Here is a 24,936-nt window from a genome sequence, read left to right as displayed (position 1 = left end):
TGTCGCTAAGTATACTATAATCATTCCTGATGATAAAAGTCAAACATATCAACTACGTAAAAACTAGGTATAATTACACACATGTATGCCATGTACTCAAAAAGATATAAAATTTGTCCTACTCAAACCATCAGGTACTGCAGTCATTAAACAGCATGCACCATGTGTCAGCATCCAATTAAACGTGTGGTGAAGGTTTCAATAAACCATGTGTTGCTGCAGCAGAGTTTGCGCTAAAAAAGAAGTTCTGTGTTTCGCAGCTTCACCAACAGATGTACTGAAAGTGACACATTCTTTTTAGGAACACTCTTCCATCCCATAACGCTTACCATATCCAGTTGGCAGGGTGATTTGCCAGGTGCAGTCCAGGTTGCCGGGGTAGTTGCCAGGGAAACCTGGACTGAGGATGACACCACTCATCTCAGACAGCACCCCACCGCAACGAGCTGACAACACAGGCAGAGCAAACACATTGTTAAAACAGGCAGGACGTGAGCGATGTACAGTAGAGATCATCACTTTATCCTCTTTGCTTCAACAAAAAGGTTACACCACAGCGTAACAGCCAAAAACTTTGGAAAATACAGCTGGAAGCAGAAACCATGTTTGCACTCAGGAGCCACTATATTAGGTACACCTGAACAATCTAATGTAATTCAATAAAACAGCTCTGCCAAAGACTCTACATTTATGAAGTTTCTAATGTTCAGTTTTTGGTGATAATGTCAAAAATGTGCACATTCAACAATGTGTTTATTACTGAGGTCACAGTGAAAGGTCATGTTCTATTGAAAATATTTCCAATTATCACTTTATTTCTAAATGATTGAGATTAATATTGAATAATATTAATTTGTCTTGTTTTCTCAGTTTAGAAGTTCCAGTAAGGGTGAGATACAATCATACTATGTAGCAAATATTGTGCATTAAGGTCATTAAAATCGAAATATAAAATAAAGAAAAAACTTAGGGGAAAAAATATAATTAATTCAATTCATCTGGTAATAAACAAAGTCTATTGAGCCAATTGTTAGGAAACATAAAAATTAATATCTTGACTCTACAGGAGCTTGGACGATGTGTGCTGAATTGCTGTAAATCCTTGCAAACCAGTGGTGACAGACATATATCTTAAATTTTATGGCACCCTTTTATGGCGCTCCCTTCTATTGACAGACTTGGACATGATTTGGTTGACGCAAGTGCCTCTGACTAAAACAGAAAATACTGGATCTGACACGTACTAAAGGTAGCTGTGGCAGGGCTGCATTTAGTTAGTCCTGACATGTTGAGGTTGAGTTTAACTGGAATTGGCTTCCCAGACCTGCTACAAGTTTTCACCAAACACAAACATCAATGTAATCAAGGTCCCTTAACTCTATTGTAGATGTTAGGAAGCCTTGGCTCTCAGCACAAGGTACAAAATTCTGTTTGTATCCAGCAGGTGTATTGATCTTATACCATAAGAAGTTACTTGCTTCCACAAATCTGATTTCAAGGTTACAATAAATACTGATACACCAATTAAGTCACAGATAAGAATTACATATATGTTTATTTGATGACAGCATTTTAAAAAGTATTTAACCACCATCATCGTGCTGTTTCAGCAACCAACAAGTCTTTATATAGGAGAAATTGTGCTTTACTGACTTTAGTCTACTGAGATTTTATCCATTTTAACTGACCTTGGTCTTGTAACAAATATAAAAACATTTCTATTTGACAGTATTTTGTGCAACTGAGGAATTTCACAGGTTGACGTGTAATCAATAACTCTAGTTCTTACTTAAACCACCCTCAAAATGGAAAATAACATGTAATACAAACTCCTCAAGCAATAGTTTCCCAAAGAAGTCTCTTACGTGACCCTAAACCTGTAACTTTATTTTTTAGACGGAGGCACGCTGACATCCCTAATCTACCGAAACACTTCTGTCACTTTGCTGTGCAGGCCTGAAAGTTCAATGTGAACCTCACACCTGCGAGACATATTTTTCCACCACTGGATCGATCTCATAACAGAATTTAGCCAGTGGAGGAGAATGTATGTGTGTGTGTGTGTGTGTGTGTGTGTGTGTGTGTGTTACCTATGCAAAGAGGAGGTGGGTAGTTCCATCGACGCACAGTCCCAGGCATGCAGGAAATGTGAGAGTGGCCCTGAAAGTGTTAAAGTGATAATGCAGTGGGTTAGGTTCCATCAACAGAGATACTGGGTGCAGTTACATGATGGCTTCTCGTTCAGAATGAAATAAATCTGAATGAAATCAATCGGAATTAAAGTCTTTCCAGGTAGTTTACATGGGAAATATTCATTCCGAATAAGGGTTTACACGGACGATCAGTTTAATCGCCTTTTAATTGCCTGTATTCGGGTCTGTGCAAGGTTTGGGGACAGGATTTGATTGGACAGGGGGCGGGGCGGATGTTACGCGTTTACGTTTACCGGAAGAAAACACTGTAGTCCTCGCTCCGGATAATAAGATGCTTGACGACGCAGTTCTTAGTGCCTTTTTCGGGCTTGTTTTGCTTATATTCTTGAAGCAGCAGTACGACAACAACCTTGTTCTGCTAATGCTTCGTCTGTTGAGGAGGAGAAGGGAGGTAGAAGGTCGAAGAAGGGAGATAGAAGACCGTGCTATGGCGAATGGAAACCAGTGAGAGCAACTATCTCAGCCTGCTGCTATGCGTGCTATATACGTCATCGTGCCAGAAGATCAAGGAAACGAGCATGCGCAGAAAGACTGGAATGAACTTAAAGAGGAATGAGTGTATACAAGTGCGAGATACTCTTTCATTCGTAATTAGAAATGGAATATTCTAGCCCCTTACATCGGATTGAAATTTCAATCGCATTGGCCATTTTCATTCCGAATTAGGTATTTACAAGATCATTTTTAATAGGAATGAACTTTCATTCTGAATGAAAAGGGAATTAAACTGTCCGGGTAAACCCACTAACTGAAATAAATCTGTGTACATTTCATGAGTTATGGATGAGCAGGTACACTATTATCTGTATCTGTGTTTGTATCTGTTCAACCAACCAAGTTATCTGTTTCTGTACTCGAATGGGTGGAGATTATGCCAGAAGTAGGTGGAGGTTGAATTGAAAGTGGGTTGGGCCTCATCAGACGTTATTTTAAGCCTGAAATTGCTCAGAAGTTGCGATATTTATTACCTGTGAGAAAAGTATTTACAGAAGGGCCTCAGAATTGAGCTTCAGATCATTTTTTATCACACGTGAAATAGATTATAGCTACCCAAATGAGGATTTTCCTTTATCACGAGTACAGATATTGTCACATTTTCTCGCATGATAACTGTATTTGAAAAATTACATTATCTGTACCAGATACTCGTTTCATTAATGTATTTGGCTCAACCCTATGTGTGTGTCTCAAATCACGTACTTCTGTATTTACACTTAATATTTTGAGTGCATAAGTGCGTTCACACTGAGAAGTATGGAAAAAATGCAGTGCACTATGAGTACCCAGATGGTGCACTCAAAACGGTCAAGAATGTGAGTGTGGAACTATGGACACTTCTCGCCCTCAATGGTCGCCATCTTGGCTATGTAACGGAAGGGGAGGGACCACTTTTCAAACTGGGAATGGCGGCCGAGGACTGTGCAACCGTGACTGTCGCTGCATTGTACAAATGTAAGTTATACATGTTATATATGTTTTTTGCACTAAGCACCACTATACTGTTGTCAGATATAAGCCAGCAGTATGTTTATTGGGTTAATTTAGCAGTCTGTAATGATTTGGTACCGCGAACGATAACACGCATGCTAATGCTAGTTTGCTAACTAGCTAACAGCAACAATACAATGCAGTCGATGGATATTTTGGTGGCTGGTTACAATTAGGCATTAAAAGAAGAAGAAGAGGACGAAATTTGCGGTCGTCTTTTCGGTAAGTGCACAACGGCCGTGTTTGGTTTGAGACAGCACTACCCTGTCGAAATACGAGCACTATGCCAATAAGTACATAGTGCACACAGTATAATACATGGAAGAGTACAAACGGAAGTATGTGATTTGAGACATACAGCTACTATGAGTAAAGTGTGTTTGCTTGTTTTAACAAATAAAGAAAAAAGTGGAGAAAAGTGTTTGTGATTGGGAATAACATTTTTACATTGTCTAAGAACATGCAGCCAATGTGGAAATTTAATTTTATTGCATGCCTGCTAATTGTTATTGACAATAGTTTGTGTCTGTGCATAGGTTTTGCCTCACAGTATTTAGTCTGCTTCTAATAAACAAATCAAATGAGATAACACCAGTCACAATATGTGCAAACCAGTAGGGAACTATGTACAGTCAGTATCTACATTGAATTGGTCATTCTGTGTGGGTGTGTTTGTTACCTGTAATGTGTACCCAGGCTCACAGGTGAACGCCACCACCTCATTGACCATATATCTGTCTCCTGCTTTAATGCCATTTGCTGGGATCATCGGCTCCGGACAGGTGGTAAGACCAACAGCTAGAAAAACAGAACAAAAACACAATGAACTCTGTCATAAGTATTATTTATTTTATCATCATGTTTTCTATGTAAATATTCCGTAGCCTCTGGCTCAAGTGGACAGCTAGCCCATTATCACACTTACCATATCAAGCAAAAATAGTTTTATTTTACACTACAATGAACAGCAAAATAAGCTCCCTCTTGTGTTCTCTACCTTGTCTTTCATTCATACTCAAAAACTTTACCGGCGCTTTCTCCGTCACTTGTATGCAGCCCTACTCTTGAAATGACCATACCATATACAAAACACAATCACAGCATACAGAACTCATTTCTCTACCTGGCACTTGTTTCCACCCCACATGATAGAAGCCTGAGTAAATTAAACTTTTTGGACACTTATGACAAAATTACAATATTCAGATTAATTTGGTTAAGAACTAAAATGGCAGATTAATTTACAAATGCTCTTGATATTATTTTGTCTAATACACAAGAGCCTATTTATAAAGTGACAGCCAGTACAATAAAAAAGCTTGTACCTCGTCAGCGGTGACAGTGGCCCCTGAAATGTGCTTAAAAATATGTGAAGGTAACATAATGACTTTGGTTGTGTATTCCCAACCCAATAAAGGTTAAACACATCCTTAATAAATTTGACAGCAGCAAGCCCTTCATCAAAATAGTATCAGAAGGGGTATATCTGTGTGTTTTGTGTGTGTGTGTGTTTGTGTCTGCTTGTGTGTTTCACTTGGAAACTTCCGCAGGAGACTGCCCTAGAGCGGTTACCATGACAACACAGGGGTGGAAGAGGGATAGAGAGTGAAAGAAGGGGAGAGAGAGAGCGAGGAGTGAATGTTTGTGTGTGCATGTGTGTGTGTTTGCTTGTGTGTCTGGTCTTGTTGGTTCATTATCTACCTTCCTACCAGCAAAACGATGTGATCCCACTGAGCTCCCAAACACACACACACACACACACACACACACACACACACACACACACAAATCCAGGTGGCCCAGCCCCAGCGTATGAGCGAGTGTGTGTGCATGACTGACTGTTACATGAGTGTGTGCTTGCCGGGAGGGATGAGGGGGACTACTTTTTAGATGGAGCATAAGTGAAAAAGCTGCATGAGACCGTAACTTGGAGACACACATGCATGCTCACACAGTGTGTTATTAGGCAGAGCATCAGCAGGCTGTCAGGACAACTGATCAATGAAACTATTCCATTTGGCTGACCAATCTCTCCCTCTCTCTCTCTGTGCTAGCAAACTGCTCCCTCTTTTCCCCCGTTATGACAGAGCAGTGATGCTCTGTAAAATGCTGACAATACCACAAACCACCCCACTAGGGCCACTAGACTACAACTAGACAGTGTCAGCACTTAAGTCTAACCGACTGGATTTACTATACTTCTGTTTCGGTTTATTTGAAGACAGACAAGGGAGAGAGATGTCTCTCTGTGCCCTTTAGAGGAAAGACCCTTTCGTCAGCTTAAAACAATGAGAACATCATCACCACGATCATTCGTGCGTCCCCAGCAGATGATTTTGTCCCCTTGTACAAGCTAACACATGACTGCAAAACTGACAAGTGGAACTTTTAACAGCACAACAGACACATGGGTGAGCTTGTTTTCCCCTCTGTTTCTAGAGGAAACATAGCTGAAAACAACAAACACAGTGCAGTGCAAGGGTGTAGGTTTTGTTTCAACACTGGGACACATGAAACTGGGGGTTACAGATCCATCCCCAGGAAACTTTGAGCATCAAACACTTAACTTCCTGCATTCTGGTGAATTTGTAAGCACCAATTTGTGCCTTTCTGCTTCAATTTGAAGTAGGACTTTCTTCAAAGAGTCCGCTAGCTTGGATGCTCCTGGGTTGGGAGAGGGTTACTGCCTCAGGCAAGGGAGTTCAAGTATCTCGGGGTCTTGTTCATGAGCGAGGGTAGAATGGAGTGTGAGATGGATCGGGAGTTTGGTTCTGCAGTGATGCAGGCGCTGCACCGGACCGCCGTGGTGAAGAGGGAGCTGAGCCTTCCCGAATATCACCTATTGTCATAAGCTCTGGGTAGTGATGGAAAGATTGACATCACAGATACAAGTGGCCGAAATGACTTTTCTCCGTGGGGTGGCTAGACTCAGCCTTAGAGATAGGGTAAAGAGCTCAGACATACGGAGGGAGCTTGGAGTAGAGCCGCTGCTCCTTCACGTCAAAAAGGGTCAGTTGAGGTGGTTTGGGCATCTGATCAGGATGCCGCCTGGGCAGTGTTGGGAAAGGGTTACTTTAAAAGTAATCAAAGTATGTTACTGCGTTACTTTCTAAAAAAGTAACCAGTTACTTTATTACGTTACTCCCTGAGTAAAGTAACTTAATTACTTTAAAAGTACTTCCAATGTTACTCCCTGAGAAAAGTAACTTAATTACTTTAAAAGTACTTCCAATGTTACTCCCTGAGAAAAGTAACTCAAGCACTTTTAAAGTACTTTTGAGTATTCTACATTTCCTATTGGACAATGGACCACAGGGCGCTAAGCCTACATTTTTTTGTCTCCAAAATTAAAGTTATGGACCACTTGCCCTTCACTGAGATCCAGTTCTCCCATCACAGCCGTCACTTTGACCAGTAGAAACACATAACGATCTGCTGCCGTAGACAACTGTATGACAACAACACCCCAGCATTTTTAATATTTCCTCTAGGGATGTGGTAACATCCCTTGAGGAAATATTAAAAACGCTGGGATTGACAGGGCGGCATGGTGGTGTGGTGGTTAGCACTGTCACCTCACAGCAAGAGGGTTGCCGGTTTGTTCCCGGATGTGGGAGCCCTTCTGTGCGGAGTTTGCATGTTCTCTCCGTGTCAGCGTGGGTTCTCTCCGGGCACTCCAGCTTCCTCCCACAGTCCAAAGACGGTCAGATATGAAGTAATAACATTAACAAATAGCGGCGGGGCTTTTACTCACCACAACTGCAGAGGCTCCCAGCTTCATTTGAAACAAACTACATTATAGACGGTCCGTTATTTATTAATCCCTCTGTGTGTTTATATATTTACTTTTTATCCGCTCCGTTGTCTTTGTAAAGTTAACATATCGCACCGTCATTTCAAACTCAACACTTGTTTCAAATTAAAAGCCCCTTATAACCTCGGCTGAGAGAATCCCTCCATTTTCTAAATAGGCTTTTATTCTGAAACATTTGTCAGAACTTCCTGTGGAAGATACAGTAGCTTAATAGTTTACATATGGCGCTTCAAATGTAGCTCCTGCCATCTGCTGACGCTTTTAGGTGACTACACCAACATGTCGGCTGGCACATGAACAGACACAGTGACTCAGATAATAGTGAAAGTGATAAAAATAGGACAAGAATAACCCGATGACATCACACACGCCGTGAAAGATGACCAGGGATAATTGGTGAGTACCAGCGTGTAGCGTGTACCAGGCATAATGCAAGTCTTGAGTCTGAAATATGTCTGTCAGCGAGTCCTCCTCCACCTATTGAGACTCCACCGTAGACAATGGCAGCATTTCTCCGACCACGTAGCGAGCCACAAGCTCCGTGGCTTCTTTCAGACTGATAGGTTTAACGTTATCTCCGTTATTAGAACCAAACGACAGCCGTTGCTGTTTCGGAGCTGAAGGACCAGCGTTCTAAAAGTAACGGAAGTAACTGATGTCTTGTTTGAAAATGTACTTAAGTATTTGATTACTCAAACAGCAAACTAATGCGTTAGGTTACTCGTTACTGCAAAAAGTAATCAAAGTACTCTAACGCATTACTTTGTAACGCGTTATACCCAACTCTGCTCCTGGGCGCCTCCCGTTAGAGGTGTTCTGGGCACGTCCCCCTGGTAGGAGGCCCTGGGGCAGACGCAGAACATGCTGGAGGGATTACGTATCTTATCTGATCTGGGAACACCTCGAGGTTCCCCAGGAGGAGCTGGAAAGCATTGCTGGGGAGAGGGATGTCTAGGGTGCTTTGCTTGGCCTGCTGCCCCGCGACCTGGCCCCATACCAGATAAACGGATGAAAATGAATGGATGGATGGATGGATGGATGGATAGCTACTTACATGTTTTTATTGATGGGAACAAGTACACATGTTCTATATATTAAGGGGATGTGTCCCCCTACGCCAATGGAGCAGTGAAAGATTGGTACACAACACACTGTGCTAGAAACAATTCAAAACCTGTAACACCAATCCAGGTTTTCGAATAATATTATTCATATGAAAATCATTAACAAGAGTCTTTTTTGGGGTAATACTACTTTTTTACTACTGTGTTCAAAAAGACAGTCAGTATGAACAGTCATCTAAGGGCAAATAATTACGTTGGTGCCTCCGTTCTTATCAGCTACTGAACAGGTAAGTTGACCGATTTCAACAAAACTTTGTTTAATGAAAAAAGTTAAAAGCCTACTTTGTGGCAAGACCTCCTGTAAAGAACCCCTCAGCCAAACTTGGAACAAAATCTGCTACAGATTAAAGTGTTGGCACTCTTTTTGAGATAAGCAAAACTACCATCTGAGTCCTGAAAGAGCTCTTATGGCCGTGTAATGTTTGATACATTTTGTGAAGGTAATCTTGGAAAAGACTTCAGTTCTCAGCATGCTGTATTTGGACTTGGTTTCAGTGATAACAGCAAAAAGCCTGCTTGCTGACAGACATTATGAAATGGTGTGTGATGTGTTGGTTTTGCCACATAATAGAGGACACTGACATACACAAAGGCAGAGACACCAAGGAAAGCCTATCCTGAAATCCATCTGCATACTGTAAAGTTGTTTAACAGAAAACAAGAGAGACCCCATCTGAAAAACTACAGTCAGACGTGATTCAAACCGACCCACATAGCCAGAGACGACACCAGCGGTGACAGGAGTATGCTGCCCCACAAATAAACAAGCAGCCATGGTCAAAAAATGTAGGTACACACGTCATTTTTCTGCATTTCATAGTCCCGTTATGATTATGATTCAGCATATGATCAGAGCTGATTCCAGGTACGCTCGGATCCACTCAGGTAATACACATAGTGGCACACAGACCCCAGACCAACAGGACCTGATTAGACTGAATCTAATTTGGAAAAAAAAAATAAATAAATGCAAGCCATCGACCCACAAATGTGTGCACTTACCTACACACACGCATGCTGACACACACAAAGAGCTGTGCGTGCAAACACACACTAATGCTCTCACACATACTCACAAACGGGGACATGTTCATTGATCTAGAAGTGATTCTAAGCTAAAACAACTACAAAGGACTGAAAAGCACAACCATGCCCTGACAGGTGTGTATGTGTGGAAATGCATGATGTTAATATCCATGTCTATACCTTTGTCCGTCTACACATTTGTGTGTGTGTGTGTGTGTGCGCCATCTTTTGGAATTATGTGCATGTATGAAACTAGCAAAACCAATTGCATATGTGCATGTATATGCTTTAGTCTATGTGTTTCCCTTTACGTTGATCTAGGTTTGTGTTCAGCATGTGCACTCCAATTTGGGTCCCAGTATGTGTGTATGCTTTCGGGCAGTACCAGTTCAGGTCACTGACTCTTGTTATTTGAAGTTGAAGCTTTGGCTGCAACAATGTGTGTATGTGTGTGTCTCTGTGGGTTTGTGTGCATTTGTAGTTTCTGATGAGAAGGCAACCAATATTCACTACTTAGATTTTCTTTTCTTTTTTTTAAATTTTTTTACCTCAGCAGTATATTTTTTTTTAAAAGCAACCAATGATGATCATTTCATCTCTCTATTGTCTGTCTGCATTTCTGTCTGTCTGTCTATGTTAAAAGCTTTGACTTACTTTTATATTCAAGGTGAAAACCTGCTGCAACCACACTGATGTCACTCTGAAAGTGCAGAAGGAGCTGATTGGACGTTGAGTTGAGGAGAGCAGGAGCAGTAGTTCCTGTAAAGGACACAGAAACACTGTGTTCAAAATCACATACTAACATACTGCCTATACATACTAAACTTATATGTACTGCACACTGCTTATTAAGTCAACATTTGAGTGTGCTATTACCAGCAGGCTGTTCATACTGAAGTACAGTCAAGCAGTCTTCTCGGCATCACACAACTATACAGATCATGATGTTACCTGTCCGAGCAATGGTTAAATTAAAATTCACAAGTGCAAATTTCCTCCTCCAGTTAATTTAAAATATCCAGTATTATCTAAAGGCAAATTAAAATCATTAAATATTTCAGTGTAAATTATGTTTTTTACAGTACATTTCATGTGAGCTCTGGTGTTTTTCCTCTTAACTGAGCTTAACGTCATTCAACATCATTTGTAATTGTTTTATCCAACAGTTAATTATTTAAACCATCTGCCTTGCAGTCTGCCATTGACAGTATGGAGAGCCGCAATACATTCTTGGGCAGTTGAGTGTGTCCAGTAAGCTCATATCTCATATTTAGAATATCTTACTAATTTAGTATACATATGGACATTTCACACACAAAGTCCACATATTGCGCAGTTGGAACACACTACCTACTGTATTTTACATCAAACTTAGTATGGATAGTATGCTAGAATGTTATTTTGAACGAAGCAATAAACATACAACAGAAATAAAAAAAATTGCATCATAACACAACACTGTGCATACATGAAGAAATAATGCTAAAGGGCTAGCGTGTAGGATTTAGTGGCATCTAACAGTGAGGCTGCAGTTTGCAAACAACTGAAACTTCTCTCCTGTGCCAAGCATGTAGGAGAACTATGGTGGCTGATGCAAAAACCTGAACAGACCTATCTAATGCCAGTGTTTGATTTGTCCAATTTGGGCTACTGTAGAACAACATGGTGGACTCTATGGGAGGGGACCTGCTCTGCATGAAGATATAAACAGCTCATTCTAAGGTAACGGAAATACGACTGATTTTCATGTGATTATGAACTAATGAATATTATAATCCATTTCTGCTGATAGATGCGCTGTAAATCCTACACACTGGAGCTTTACAAACACATGGTGATGCTTTTTCAGCTAGTCTTGTTTAAAGAAGAACACTGTTATTTCCATTACCTGCAAGAGTTTAATCAATATCTGTGATCATGAGCTACTCTCTTTCAAAGCCAGAAACCAGAGAAGGAAGTCTCAAACTTGTGATGTTATCTAGTACAAAGTCTGGAGCTGCTCCATCAACAATGAATAGAAGCCTGATTTTATGGACCCAGAGAATGTTTGTTTTCTTTTTTGTAACCAAATGAGCTTCATTCTATTGTAGTGTTCACAGTTCAGGAACAGAAAATGTACCCACATACTCAGAACATTTCCCTGTGTGCTCTCACTGTCATCTATGAAATCTTTCCTAATTCACTGTCTGTGGAGCAGGTCCAGACTTTATACCCTATGACATCACAAGGTTTAGCACTCTAGTTTTTGGATTTGAGAGAGAATTGCTCATGATTACTTCCAGCAACAGTCAGAAGAAGAAGATCAGGGATGCAGCCTTTGTCAAGCTAAAAATGTAGCGGTTCACTTTAGCCTTTAACTAGCTCTGACTTTCCTGATACAGGTCTGAAACTCTTTCTTGTTATGCTTTTCCTTTTTGTTTACGCTTCATGCTGCTGCAACTCTTTTAAAATCTTAACTGATTTATGATTTATAGTTTTACAACTCTACGATTTTATGAATCTTTTTTATGTTGTCTGTCTGCATGTGAAGCACTCAGTGCTTATAATGCCCTTATTGTAAAGCACCTTGTGCTGCATTTCCTGTATGAAAGGTTCTATATAAATAAAGTTTATTATTATTATCATTATTATTATTATTATTATTATTATTATTACTGATGATTTGGACTGTCTTAGATTATAGGAGTGACATGTATGAATTTTTGAAATGGGTGTAGTTTCCCTTTAAATCCCAAGAGCAGCTGGGAAATTATGTTTAGAGAAGGTGAATGACCCGTCGCCCTCCATGGACAGCTAGCATTTTGGTGTCCTTATGTGAAGCAACCCTCATGTGCCCCAGTGAAGCTGCTCAGTGGCCAACATCAGATCACTGTGGTTAAAGTGGGCAGCTCCCCAGTGTGCTTTCTCAAGAAGGGCACAGTCATTTGTGTGTGTGTGCGTGTTGCCCTATGGGCTGCATGTTTTATGTGTGATAGGTGTGTGACAGGTATGTGCTTGGGGCAGGTCACAGGGGAAACTCCGCTGGGAAATTGTAAAAGGTTAGATCATTCTTTATCCCTGTCTTCTTCCTCTCCTTCTGTCTCTCTTTTTATTCAACCCTTCACTCAACCTCATGGTGAAACTCTTCCCTTCCTCCTTTCTTCTCTTCCTCTCACTCACTGCCCAAAAATCGGAAGAATTCAATGTCTTTTTTTTTAACATTTATTATTTATTGAAGACATATATCATGTTTTGGGTAGTACAACTCATCCGTCAAAGATCTCCAATATATAGTGCATGTGTGTGTATCTATAGTTTAAGACCTGTCATATCTAATTCTTCATAGATCTTGTGGGTGTGTGTGTCTGTCAATCTGTGTGCGTGTGTGTGTATCTATAGTTTAAGAGCTGTCATATCTCATCCATCATAGATCTCTAGAGTGTTTGTGTGCATGGGTGCCTGTGCACAAGTTTGTGTGTTTATGTTTGTGTGTGTGTGTGTGTGTGTGTGTGAGAGCATATTGTCATACCAGAAAATGACCCTAATTTAGGAGCTGTCATGTCTCCTCCATCGTAGATCTCCAGAGAGTCCCAGTTGTGCTCAGTAGCAAACGTCATCACTTGGATCTTAGTAGAAAACAATGAAAACAAATGAACATAACAACTTCCAAGTTTATGTGCATCTTCCAAAGTTATATATTTATTCATAAGTGTATACATATCCGTACCTGTATCCCAGCGCCTTCGCTGACATGGATCCTCCACAGACAGTTCAGACTGTTTGGGTAGGGTTCAGGATAGCCAGGAGACAGTATTGTACCGCGACGTTCAGTCAAATTGCCACTGCAGGGAACTAGAATGAGACATAAAATATGAATTTCTTGGCAAAGTTTATTAACTAAATAGCTAACAGATAAGACAGGTTGTTGGAGTATTGCTCTGCGTACCCAGAGACAATATGGTGTTCAAATTACCACTACAGGGAGCCAGAGAGAGAAAATATAATAAACATTATTTATGTTATAAACTGAGGTGACAGTTGAGGCTGTTTGCAAAAGGCCTGCTCTCAGCAGAGAGAGATTTCACGCAGGCATACATTTAGTTTGTTAGAATTAATGTCTCTGACTGTAGCGGCTGATTCACAGAAAGGCTGATTTCTTACTTTAGAGCTGTGTTTGTTAGCTGGGTACATTCTCTATACATTTCAGGGTCAGTTACCTATACAGCTTGGTGTTGTTGCATTCCACTGTGCGAGGGCACCTGGCACAGCCTGGCACCGGATAGCACTTGATCCTTTCAGTAGATACCCTGGACTACACTCGAACCGGACCACAGAGCCAGCTGAGAACTCTGAACCGATCCGCCTGCCGTACCGAGGCTCCGGCACTGAACTGCACTGACTGTCACTGGTGCGAGGCACAGCTACAGTGATGACAGCCATTACATAATATGAGAAGAGGAAAAAAAACAGAAGTATAGTCATCAGCAGAGAATTCCATGTTGAACTTAAATCGAAGGTAATTTATTATGTGTGTATTTGAGCGAAAGAGAGATAGAGAAACAGAGTGTCAGTTACCTTGGTAGACGAAATGAAAGCCTCTAGCTGACTGGCCGCTCTTAGCATTGAACCGCAGCATGATCTGATTGGAAGTTGCCAATGGCAATGTCTCTCCTGGGACAAATAATCACACACACATATCATGATTTGAAAATGAATGTGATAAAACTAACTTTCTCTCCTGAACGTATACAGCAGTTGATTTAAAAGGCTTTGCAGACAATTGAGACACTGAACATAACACAGAAACAGTTCCACATGAACACACACTTCAAAAAATGAAATCTAAGTAAGATGACGTTCCATAAATCAAGGCAATGTATGCTTGTTTTTTTTGTCTGACAATATAAAGGGCAGTTTTTATGTTTTTGTTTCAACCTTTTCCAGCCATAATTGACGAACAAAACAAAAAAATCATAACTTGTCACTAAGATTTTATTACTGGTTCTGAGTAACTTTTTGATTGTTTCGAGTAATGGTTTGATTGACACTGACCAGTATAAAATCACTTTTTCCAAATGTCAGGTTTTCTTATTTGAAGCCTATCTTAAAGTTGCTGTTGTTATTATGTGACTGGGACTTTTGCAGGCACTTGTTGCCTTCATCCACTAAAATTCAGACCCTGGACTGGCTAGACCAGTACGCAGGCACATTTTGAAGAGAGTCCACAGTGGATATGTTGGATGACAATAGTAAACCCACATGGGGAACCACAGGATTGCCAGTTGGAATCCCCGCTTGGGAAGGCCTGTCCTGTGGGGAACTACCCATTGGTCCGACAGCCCATTAGTCCGACATCCCATTGTTTGGACCATATTAAACCCATTGTTCCGAAGTCCTGTTGTTCCGAAATCATCATGATGCCCTGTGGTTAAGGTCTGGTTAGGTTTAGGCACAAAAACCACTTGGTTAGCGTTAGGAAAAGATCGTGGTGTGGGTTAAAATGAAAAAGAAAGTGGCAAACACATAAACCGTGAGCCTGCTTCGCCTCAAGCCTTTCCCAGCTGACCCAGAGCCGGTCACGGCACACCATCAAGGTAGAAATACGCCCGCCGGGAGCTGTTCAGCACCGCGTAGAGCTCCCCACACAACCCCGACCCCAGAGTTAATAACAGGAGGTTATGGTGTTTCACTCTCTTCTCTCTATGGCACTTGTATCTCGACCAGTAGCCTACTTTTGTTGCGTTTGCTGATCCTCTATGGTACACAAATACAGAATAGCCTAGTATAATCACATATCAGAACAACAGGACGTCGGACTAATGGGATGTCAGACCAATGGGCTGTCGGACCAATGACATGGACCCGTCTTGTGGGGGTCGGAAAATTATAAGGTGGCTGGCTTGTACTGTACTAAAGAGACCTCAAAGATACAAATCCTATGAATGGGGATATTAAAGGGGAACACCAGCTAAAATAAGAATTATAAGTTATTTCCATGGCCTAAGAAAGTTCAATTAATATTTGTGAATGTAAGCTACTCTCTCTCAGAGCCAGAAAGCAGAAAAGTAAGTCTCAAACTTGTGATGTCATCAAGTATAAAGTCTGGAGCTACTCCATAGACAATGAATGGGAGACTATGGAGTCACAGAATGTTTGTTTTCTTTTTTTTTTTTATACCCAAATGAGTTTTATTCTATTGTAGTTTTCTCAGCTCTGAAACAGAAAATGTAGCCACATACTCAGAACCTTTCCCTGGGTGCTCTCAGTGTCATCTATAACATCTTCCACAATTCATTGTCAGTGGAGCACCTCCAGATTTTATACCCTATGACATCACAAATTTGAATTTTAGCACTCTAGTTTTTGGATTTAGGAGAGAATTTTTCATGTTCACCTATATTTTCTTAGACCATAGGAAGACCATGTAAGAATGTAAAATCCTCCTTTAAAACAAGCGTAGTTCTCTTTCTCTAAGTTGGAGAAAAAAAATCTTAAAATATTTTCTTTGTTTCTAGGAATATGCATTTGTTTTTAGTGTAGCTGTAATGATTTTACCATATAATCCCTTAACATATAGCCTTGTTTCAAGATAATTGCACCAGAATTTACTTAATTCAAGCACATTTTCCTACATATTGAGAAAATAATTCTTTAATCTTTTCTCTTTATCCAAACAGATGTACTTGATTCAGTCTGGATAATTTTAAGCTATCTGTGGCATCTTTGTGTCTAGATATTTTTACTCGGCAAGTGAAGTCTTCTTATTCTGTTGGGAGATCATTTTGTTTATTACAAGTAATATTTTTCCCATTTTATTGCTTTTTTTCCTTGTTGTTGCAAGTTGGCTTTTTGCAGTGCACGCACGCTCACAAACATACACAACCTGTCTGTTCCACAAACACTCATAATCATACATTTAACTGTACTGCTTTACATTCAGGCAGGGATCTCTCCCTCATTTTTGCCGCACGGGGAAATGTGGTCCTCACAAGAATAAGAATGCGAGAACAAGTACACACACCAACTCACAGGCTCATACACACACCGATTTATACGCACACAGACACACTGAAGCAAACCAAATAACAGTGATAAATGAGAAAAACATGGTCTAGTGTGGCTGACATTTAGAACCATCATTAGCTGCGTTGGGATGGGTGCGTGTATGTGTACGTTTGGTGTGCGTATATGTGTGTTAATATGTTTGTGTGTCAGGATAATCAGTCAGTTAGCTGGAACAATGTGCTACAAAGCTGTTTGCCTGAGTGTGTGTGCGCGGGTATGCGTGCGTGTGTGATAGGGTAATGATGCGGCTAACATTATTTTGTAAAGCCTGGTGTGTTTCATTCCTTGCTGCCACTTTTAGCCAAAAGGGGAATTTCCAACCCAAATTAACTTTAAGGAATAAGCCACCCATTCTACATTACATAAACTGGCCTCTTTCCTTTGAACTAACTCAGATGGATAGTATTTGGAAAGAAAGAAATTGCATAATGTGCATCTACATTTAGCCAAACAAAAACTGTCACATCCTCCTAGTTCATATTATGTTGCAATATGCTCACTGATCTACTCAATGAGGGAAAGAGAACATAAAAAAGGCAAAAACAAGTAAACTGCAGTGTAAAAATAGAAATAAATGCTCCAGGGAACTATCGTATCTATCCAGATATGTTTGTGTTTTCTCTATTTTGATTGATGTTTTAATCATCAAACTCTACAGTACTTCAATATTGGAAAAACAATTTTATTGGCAGTTGCGTGCCTTTATTAAACAGCTTTCATTTTTCTTACGGTTCTACAAGCACACAACTGAATAAACATTACAAAGAAAATATTTTAAAAGCCCTGATTTCTACAGAAAGAAACTAAATGCCAATTCCAGCGGGATTCCCCTGCAGCATGCCCCCTGGTCATGACACACAACAGAAGAACACGTAACTCTGAGGCAATGAGAGCACATTTCGCTAACAACTATGTTATCAATATTTCTTCATATTTCATTCTTTCTACCAAGTCGTCTATATAGATTTTGCCTCATTTTTCAATCTCGATGCATGCTGAGTGTGTTACTGTGCAGTGACTCGATATGTTTCGGAGCTGGGATGACTCAAACTTGGAGGATAGGGAAACCCAGGGAGGATTGTGTTAAGGAGTATCAGCGCTACTCTATATTGTATGGCCCCAGTGAGGCGCTTTCCACTGCTGATTTCTTCTTGTAAAGATAACCCATAATGGATTTTCACCAAATACATCACTGTCAAATAAATTGTGATAACGACCACTGGTGCTGTGTTCTACAGCCCCCAAGAGCTGCTTTCTTACAGACGATTTCATTATTTTTCTCTTTCAAAGATGTGCTCAGGAGCACAGAAAAAGTAAAATGGGGGAAAAGTTCAAACATTTGAACTGAAAGGCTGCTTTTTCAAAAATATAATGTTACACATAGTCACAATAAGTGAGCAAAACACTCAAACAACAGTGTCTTTTATGGCAGCGTGGCCCAGTAGCATTTTTTTAGCTGTGTGTGACACTAACAGCAGCCAATAGGAGACTCACCTGAATGTGACCCAGCCAGGGAGCTGAGCAATCGAGCATTCTCATTTGCTCCGTCAAACAGCTCCACCGAGTCGTTCATTGCTGTCTGGAATACAGCAAACTGACCAAACACCACTGAAGAAGATGAACAGGCAAGAAGACAAATAAAAAAATAAAAATGAAGAGATAAATTAAATTTGTGTTGGTGTTTCAATTATAAATCCAATGTGCGAAAGTATGGTTTGATCATTTATGTACTTACCAAACTGTGAGGATACAGTAATGTAGTAGGAGCAGGTCTGTCTTGTTGTGTAGTTTAGAGGGTAGTTTGGAGACAATACGACTCCTTCAGATCCACCGTACTGTCCTCCACATGGAGCTGCAGAGAGACAGAAAAAGGAATTAATTTTTTTATTACAAAGTTCTGAAAAAAAAAAAGAAGCTTATTTGAAAGTCATGTTTTAGGTACTGGTAACGTGTTTTACACAGCACATATTTTCCAAGGAGAGAAGACAAAGCCTTTTGCAACTTCAGACACACTCTGTGCTTTAAGACTTTCATGTCATTCATCAAACAGACTGACCAGGCTAGAAGGGCACTCTGCCTGATTACGTTGTTTATGCATATGCATTTAGAGAAGGACTGTGTAAATGGCAGGATGATATAAGAGCAAATCTGCACTTAATAATGTTCAGACAATTTGCAAAGGCCATGTGTGGGAAGTTATTCACCTTTAAAGAGCAGGTGCAACATTGTGCAGATGTATTAAAAAAAGGTTGCAATGGGAAGAGAGAGAATTTAATTAACCTACTATATATATATATATATATATATATATACAATAAAACTGTACAATAGCTGTACAATAGCTGTACAATAAAAATCAACTTTTTAAGAAATGAAGAGAAAGCAGCATATGGACACACTATCTGAAAATTCAATAACACCAAACAAAGAGGGCAATCTGAGTTATGGCTCTGTGGTCATTTAAATCGAACTCTAACTGGGATTAAAAGGAGCCATCAGCTGTATCATTTCAGAGATGGCTCAATACTGAAAGGACAGCATAGAATATCTGCCAGTGCCAATCCAATATGAATTAATTTTCTTTTAATACCCACTAAAACCTTAATAAGCCATTCTATAACTTATACTTTGCACTGTTTTGTAATATGACATGTTGCAGGTCATATCCACGGCAACTATGGTGGTGTGAAGTCCTGTCTTATATAGTATTTTATCGGTCAAACAGCCTGCCAGCCTTGCAGACTTAGCGTCATGGTGAGTAAATTGTTTATTTGACGAAGTGTTTTAATGATGTGTTAGGGAATATTTGTTATTTATAGGTATCAGATCCCTTTTAGTTACTTGATGAAGTGTTTTTGTATTGGAATGATACCAGTGCTGCTGCACCTGCTCCACTGGCATTGCTTTCATTTGATTTTTAAAATGCTTCCTTTTCATTCACTTAGAAGTTGATTAATGATGCCTATTGGATTAATTTTTGCAAATCCTTCAATAAACTAAGATCATACTTTAAATTTTCTGAGTGATACATGTTTCTTAGTTTCCGTTTTAATAAATGTTTTTGAATCTCATTATCTTGTGACCTTGGTTTCAGGAAAAAAAAGACACTTTGATTTGCACCTTTTGAGTGCTCCTCACAAAATGCATCTAAAAGGCAGAGCCAGTCACTTACTGCATAATAAGCTATTGCCTTTGTAAACATGATGCTAATTTCACACACTGCAAGTGCAAATTGAATGAAAGGCTCAGTGCAAATCTGTAATGTGTTTTCATGTACACTCAGCAAATGTGGCTGAGAGTCATAGGCACATAGTCGGTGGTAAGATTTAGGTGGTGCTAGGTAAGACTTGGCCTCGTTTAGGTGGGTTTGTAGGGAAATCACTTTAGAGGGTGGCTCTGCAGTAAATGTCAACTGTTCATAGACGTGTGTGTGTGTGTGTGTGTAAAAGCTTGCCTATTTATATGTGCTAGCCCCTAGACAGACTGTCTATCTGTCCGTCCAGGGGGTACACTGCCTCTCACCCAGTGCATGCTGGGAACCCCACAACTCTGAACAGTGTGAAATAATGTAGAGTGTACAGTGACTCATTTTTGTAAGTTAGCATACTGAATTTGAAATTAAACAATGATTTTTCTGTGTAAGTGCTGACATTCAGCATATACTTGAGGGTATTTATATTCACATCAGATGAACTTTATAGGGATTGCAGCAATTTCTAAATCTAGTTCCCCAGGAAACAAAATGTATTGGATAAAGTTTGAGGAAACTTAAATTAAATCATTATATGCGCTGTTCGGTCCCTTCACTTGACCTGCAGGATAAATCTGGGTGAAGCGAGTGAATGAGAAACACTTGCCCCTCTCTCCTAACTATCACTGCAAAGCCCTTAACCCCCAGCCGGCTGACAGATCAGACAGAGGTTGTGCTGGGCAGCTTCCAGGTGTGAATGTGTGCAACTGTGCGAGAGTGATCATGGCCCTTCGAAAAAGAGAGCTTGGCTCAAACTCCCCTGAATAAATAAAGGTTAAAATAAATAAATAAGTGAGTGACTGAAGTCTTAAGCCCACAGACATCAGCATACACTTGGTATCTTCCCAAGTGAAGCGCTGCCAGACCTGTACTGCAGCCAGCTTCACTTATTGTTTGTTTCCTGAAAAGTAAGATCAGTTGGACTGAGGTCAGGTGACTGAACTGGCAAGAGAGGCACATTCTTCTGTTTGGTCGTAAAATACTCTTTGGTTGTCTTGCCTGTGCATTAGAATCATCATTCTCCTGCACTGTCATTAAATTGGAGGACACTGTAAACACACTATGGATGTCAACGTCCTTCAATACGCTTAGAGCTGAAGGTCAGCACTTTAACAACATTGTCACTGTTTCACTTGAATCCAGCTTGCAGGATTCAAAGCCAAAACAATACAAAAATGTCAATGCATTAATACTTACAGACCCCACTGCAACTCCTATAGGTAACAATATGAAACAGTTTCATCCCTTTTTCCGCCTCAGTCATAAAGAGATGTTATATTGAAATGATGCATTCAAATTTTAATCGTGTGTCTCTTCATAGCTTTTTTCCCCCTGCTGCTGGGAGCACTGCCCATTGCACTCAAAGCTGGCGAGCATATTGCTACTCTAATATATTATTCTTACATATTTTTCAAAAAAATCCAACTCACTGCATTTGGCTCAAAAGTTGTTTAGTTTAGCAGAAAATTCATGTTGTCCCTAAGTATCAATCGGACCCTCGTGGCTGCAAGGCTTTGTTATATAATGCCAAAATATAGTGCTTTTGATCTGAGTGCGTATGTGTATGCATGTGTATTTGTGCATGTAGCTGTGCATATATATATTTATATATGCAAGATGCAGGAGGGAACAGTGTACATGCAACAACATAAACAAGTGGCTGGCATTGTGTACAGGAACATCTGCACTGAGTATTGGCTGGAAGTCTCAAGGTCACAATGGAAGACACCTCCTAAGGTGGTTGAGAATGACCGAGCTAAGATCTTGTGGGACTTCTAGATCAGGACTGACAAACTGGTGATGGCTAACCAACTGGACATTGTCTTGATCAACAAACAACAGAAGAACACAGTGGTGACAGATGCAGCAATCCCTAGCAACAGCAACATCAGGAAGAAGGAACACGAGAAGCTTGAAAATTAAGGGCTGAAAGAGGAGCTAGAAAAGATGTGGGGCATAAAGGCAACAGTGGTGCCAGTGGTAATCGGAGCACTCGGGCTATGACTCCTGAACTGGGACAGTGGTTCCAGCAGATTCCAGGGATAACATCTGAGGCCTCTGTCCAGAAAACTGCAGTCCTAGGAATAGCTAAGATACTGCGCAGAACACTCAAACTCCCATGCGTCCGGTAGAGGACCCGAGCTTGAAGAAGACACACTACCACACTGGAGAAGCTGGGCATCGAACTCCTGATCTTCAAATTACTGAGCAACCCGCTCTACCTCCTGAGCCACAGCTGCACACAATACCACCCTAATTACCATATGCTAAATTAAAAACTTGAGAAAAAAAATTCTAGAAAAGTGCTGTAAAGCAGTTACACATTTCTTACAACTGAGCTGGCAGCTCTGCCGCACCCTCTTCACTGTAGTTCTTTTCTCTTGACAAAAGCCCAGCGGGATAAAAACTTAAGTGAATGAATTTATGTGGTACTGAGCCAGCACAGTGTGGGATCTTCTGTATCAGCGTACTGCAATTTCAAAAAACCTATTAATCCCTACTACCATTGCATGACCCACAAGAAGCAGACCTAACACCAGCTTGATCCATCTTCAGCACCCCCAAGAAAGTTACAAACCCTGTGTGTGAACAACACATACTGCAGGTTAGACCATCAGAGGTCGATGAAATTAGTATGAGTGTGTGTGTGTGTGTGTGTGTGCGTGTGCGTGCAAAACAGCAGCACCAACCACATCTGTCAACGTCATACCCCCAACATACACACACATGCACACACACACACACACACACACACACACACACACACACACACACTCATGGTGTATTCTTATTGCTTCTTTTCTCACCTCTCCTAGCCTCTTCTCTCCTTGTCATGTTTTGGTTGCGATGTGTGCGTACCTCTGTGGCCAAGTCCCAATGTCCACCCACGGTATCAGCTGGGATCCCTAACAGACTTTAATTATCATCACCTCCGTGCTCAGTGAAAATGTGAGAGCCCGAAGGTGCAGAGGTTAAAACTGCTGTATGAAAAATGGGCCGGCTCTTTGTGAATTAAAATGTTGCCTGGGTCATTCAGGCCTGTCCGTGGCCACTCAGATGTGAGGATGGGATTTTGCATGTAGTCTAATACAATTCACTGTTGCTCATTTTCAGAATGTTATAATAGCCTAAATGTTATTAGCAATGTTTGATCAAAACAGATAAAAACTAATTATAATTATGGAGTGTCTATTAGAATCCAGGTGAAAATGGTCACACTGCAGCTTTTCGACCATTTACCCCATCCCTATGGCGCATTATTATGGATCCTGCTGCATGCTGTGATTGGCTTTTACTCGTCATGTTGACACGGCGAGGACAAAAGCAATTAAGATTAGGGCAGCAAGGTTGTGTTTAGGGCTAGTACTAACCAATGTCAGATATTCCCTGAGATTAAAGCGGTAAATATTACGAGAAGAGAGACTCAGGTAATGTAGTATAAAGGGCCAACAGTCCAAGAAGGGAATAAGATGAGGTGGGTGCATGGTTCAAACAAAGGACTTTCACACAAGAGACTGGGGTTTCTGTACCGTGTTAATCAATAGCAGCAGAATAGCAGAATAGCTAAAAAGACCCATTCATGTTAGGATGCCCAGGATATATACACCTGCGTATAAATAGCCACATTGGATATTTACACCCTGGATGCATATAGCATTGTTGGCTACAGGCACCTGGGTGCTAATAGCATCTGCCTTATAGAGACAGCTATGGTGCTATAAAAATGTTAGCTCTTTTTTTTTTTTTTTTTTTTTACAGCTCTTTAAGTGTTTCTTTTGGAAAGATTTTGGACACCCCCTTGAGTGTAATTCCCTCAAGCAAAGTCTTCAGCATTTCAGTGTAAACTGTGCATAAAGGGCTCAAGAAGTCCACCGGAGAGCCCTCAGCACATGCTGATTTCACAGTGGGACAGCCCTGAGCCCTTGCGGACTTATCAGGAACACATGTCAAAGCCCATGAGACCATGAGTGTGGACATAAAAACTGGGCTTGAATTCTTGGCTAAGGCTTTCTCAGCAAAACCAATTTACATGCCTAGAGTGAAAAATACAGCAAAACTTGGTTTGGTTTCTACTCCTTTGCTAGACAGTTGTTGTATTCCCACCCACTCGTCCTCCTCCTCCTCCTCCTCCCCACTCCTATCTCTTCCTACTTTCTTCTTGTTTCCCAAAGCATCAGAGTAATCACCCTCTTTCTTTCCACTCCTCCTGATCCCGCGTGCTCATATCGATTGATATTTTTTTGGGATTGATTCTTGTTGTGCTGCTGCATTCAAACCCTCAGGTCTAGAGGTCTTGTCTTGATCTACCCACAATCCCCTAGTGGTGCTGCTTTAGGCTCAGGTGTCAGCCTTATCAAAAGCCTTCACACACATGTGCTTTGATCACTCACACCCTCTGACACACACACACACACACACACACACACACACACACACACACACACAAATAAATGCAAAAAAATGCTATGCAAGTCACTCTCTTTCTCTCACACATCTATGCGCTTTGATCATCCACACACACACACACACACACACACACACACACACAACACTTTTGTAGTCCTACCTTTCGCTGTCTCTGTCTCATTTTCCTTTTCCTCTCAAAAATATGCACACACACAGACTCACACAGCAAAGCTTTGGGGTGGTAGTGAGAGAACAGGAAAATATTTCGAAAATGTCCTAAACTTTTAAAGTCGATTTGCAGTTCTTCCAGGAGCTTTTTCAAAACCATAAACAGAACACTTATACTGACTTTTCAGAGAGTAGATTCATCACAACAATGTAAATAACCACAAACTCTGGAGTGAACACTACAATAGAGCCCATTTACTTTCATCATGAAACACAGAGAGAATAAAATATGGTGCTGTATATGCCACTTGGAGGGTCTATGGCACATATACGTCACTATATTGTTGATTTTCGAACAAGAACTCAGGGATCTTATCACAAAACTGATTTGCAAAATAGTAA

General features: G+C 40.6%; 1 protein-coding gene across 2 annotated transcripts in view; it reads right to left on the bottom strand.

The window, feature by feature from the left end:
* Positions 1–24,936, bottom strand: part of LOC125906310 (CUB and sushi domain-containing protein 1-like) — a 537,329-nt gene that overhangs the window by 92,217 nt on the left and 420,176 nt on the right. For both annotated transcript variants that reach the window (XM_049604892.1, XM_049604902.1), the window contains exons 33-42: positions 18,445–18,561; positions 18,204–18,317; positions 14,220–14,315; positions 13,862–14,065; positions 13,372–13,496; positions 13,174–13,270; positions 10,320–10,424; positions 4,381–4,499; positions 2,091–2,160; positions 330–446 (exon numbers count right to left, since the gene is read on the bottom strand). In XM_049604892.1, coding sequence (XP_049460849.1) covers positions 330–446; positions 2,091–2,160; positions 4,381–4,499; positions 10,320–10,424; positions 13,174–13,270; positions 13,372–13,496; positions 13,862–14,065; positions 14,220–14,315; positions 18,204–18,317; positions 18,445–18,561 — 1,164 coding nt within the window. The remainder of the gene's footprint in view (positions 1–329; positions 447–2,090; positions 2,161–4,380; positions 4,500–10,319; positions 10,425–13,173; positions 13,271–13,371; positions 13,497–13,861; positions 14,066–14,219; positions 14,316–18,203; positions 18,318–18,444; positions 18,562–24,936) is intronic.

The sequence above is a fragment of the Epinephelus fuscoguttatus genome, linkage group LG2 (assembly GCF_011397635.1).
Source record: "Epinephelus fuscoguttatus linkage group LG2, E.fuscoguttatus.final_Chr_v1".
In the NCBI taxonomy this organism is placed as follows: Eukaryota; Metazoa; Chordata; class Actinopteri; order Perciformes; family Serranidae; genus Epinephelus; species Epinephelus fuscoguttatus.
The sequence above is the reverse complement of the archived record's forward strand: the minus strand, read 5'-3'. Positions and strand labels throughout refer to the sequence as shown.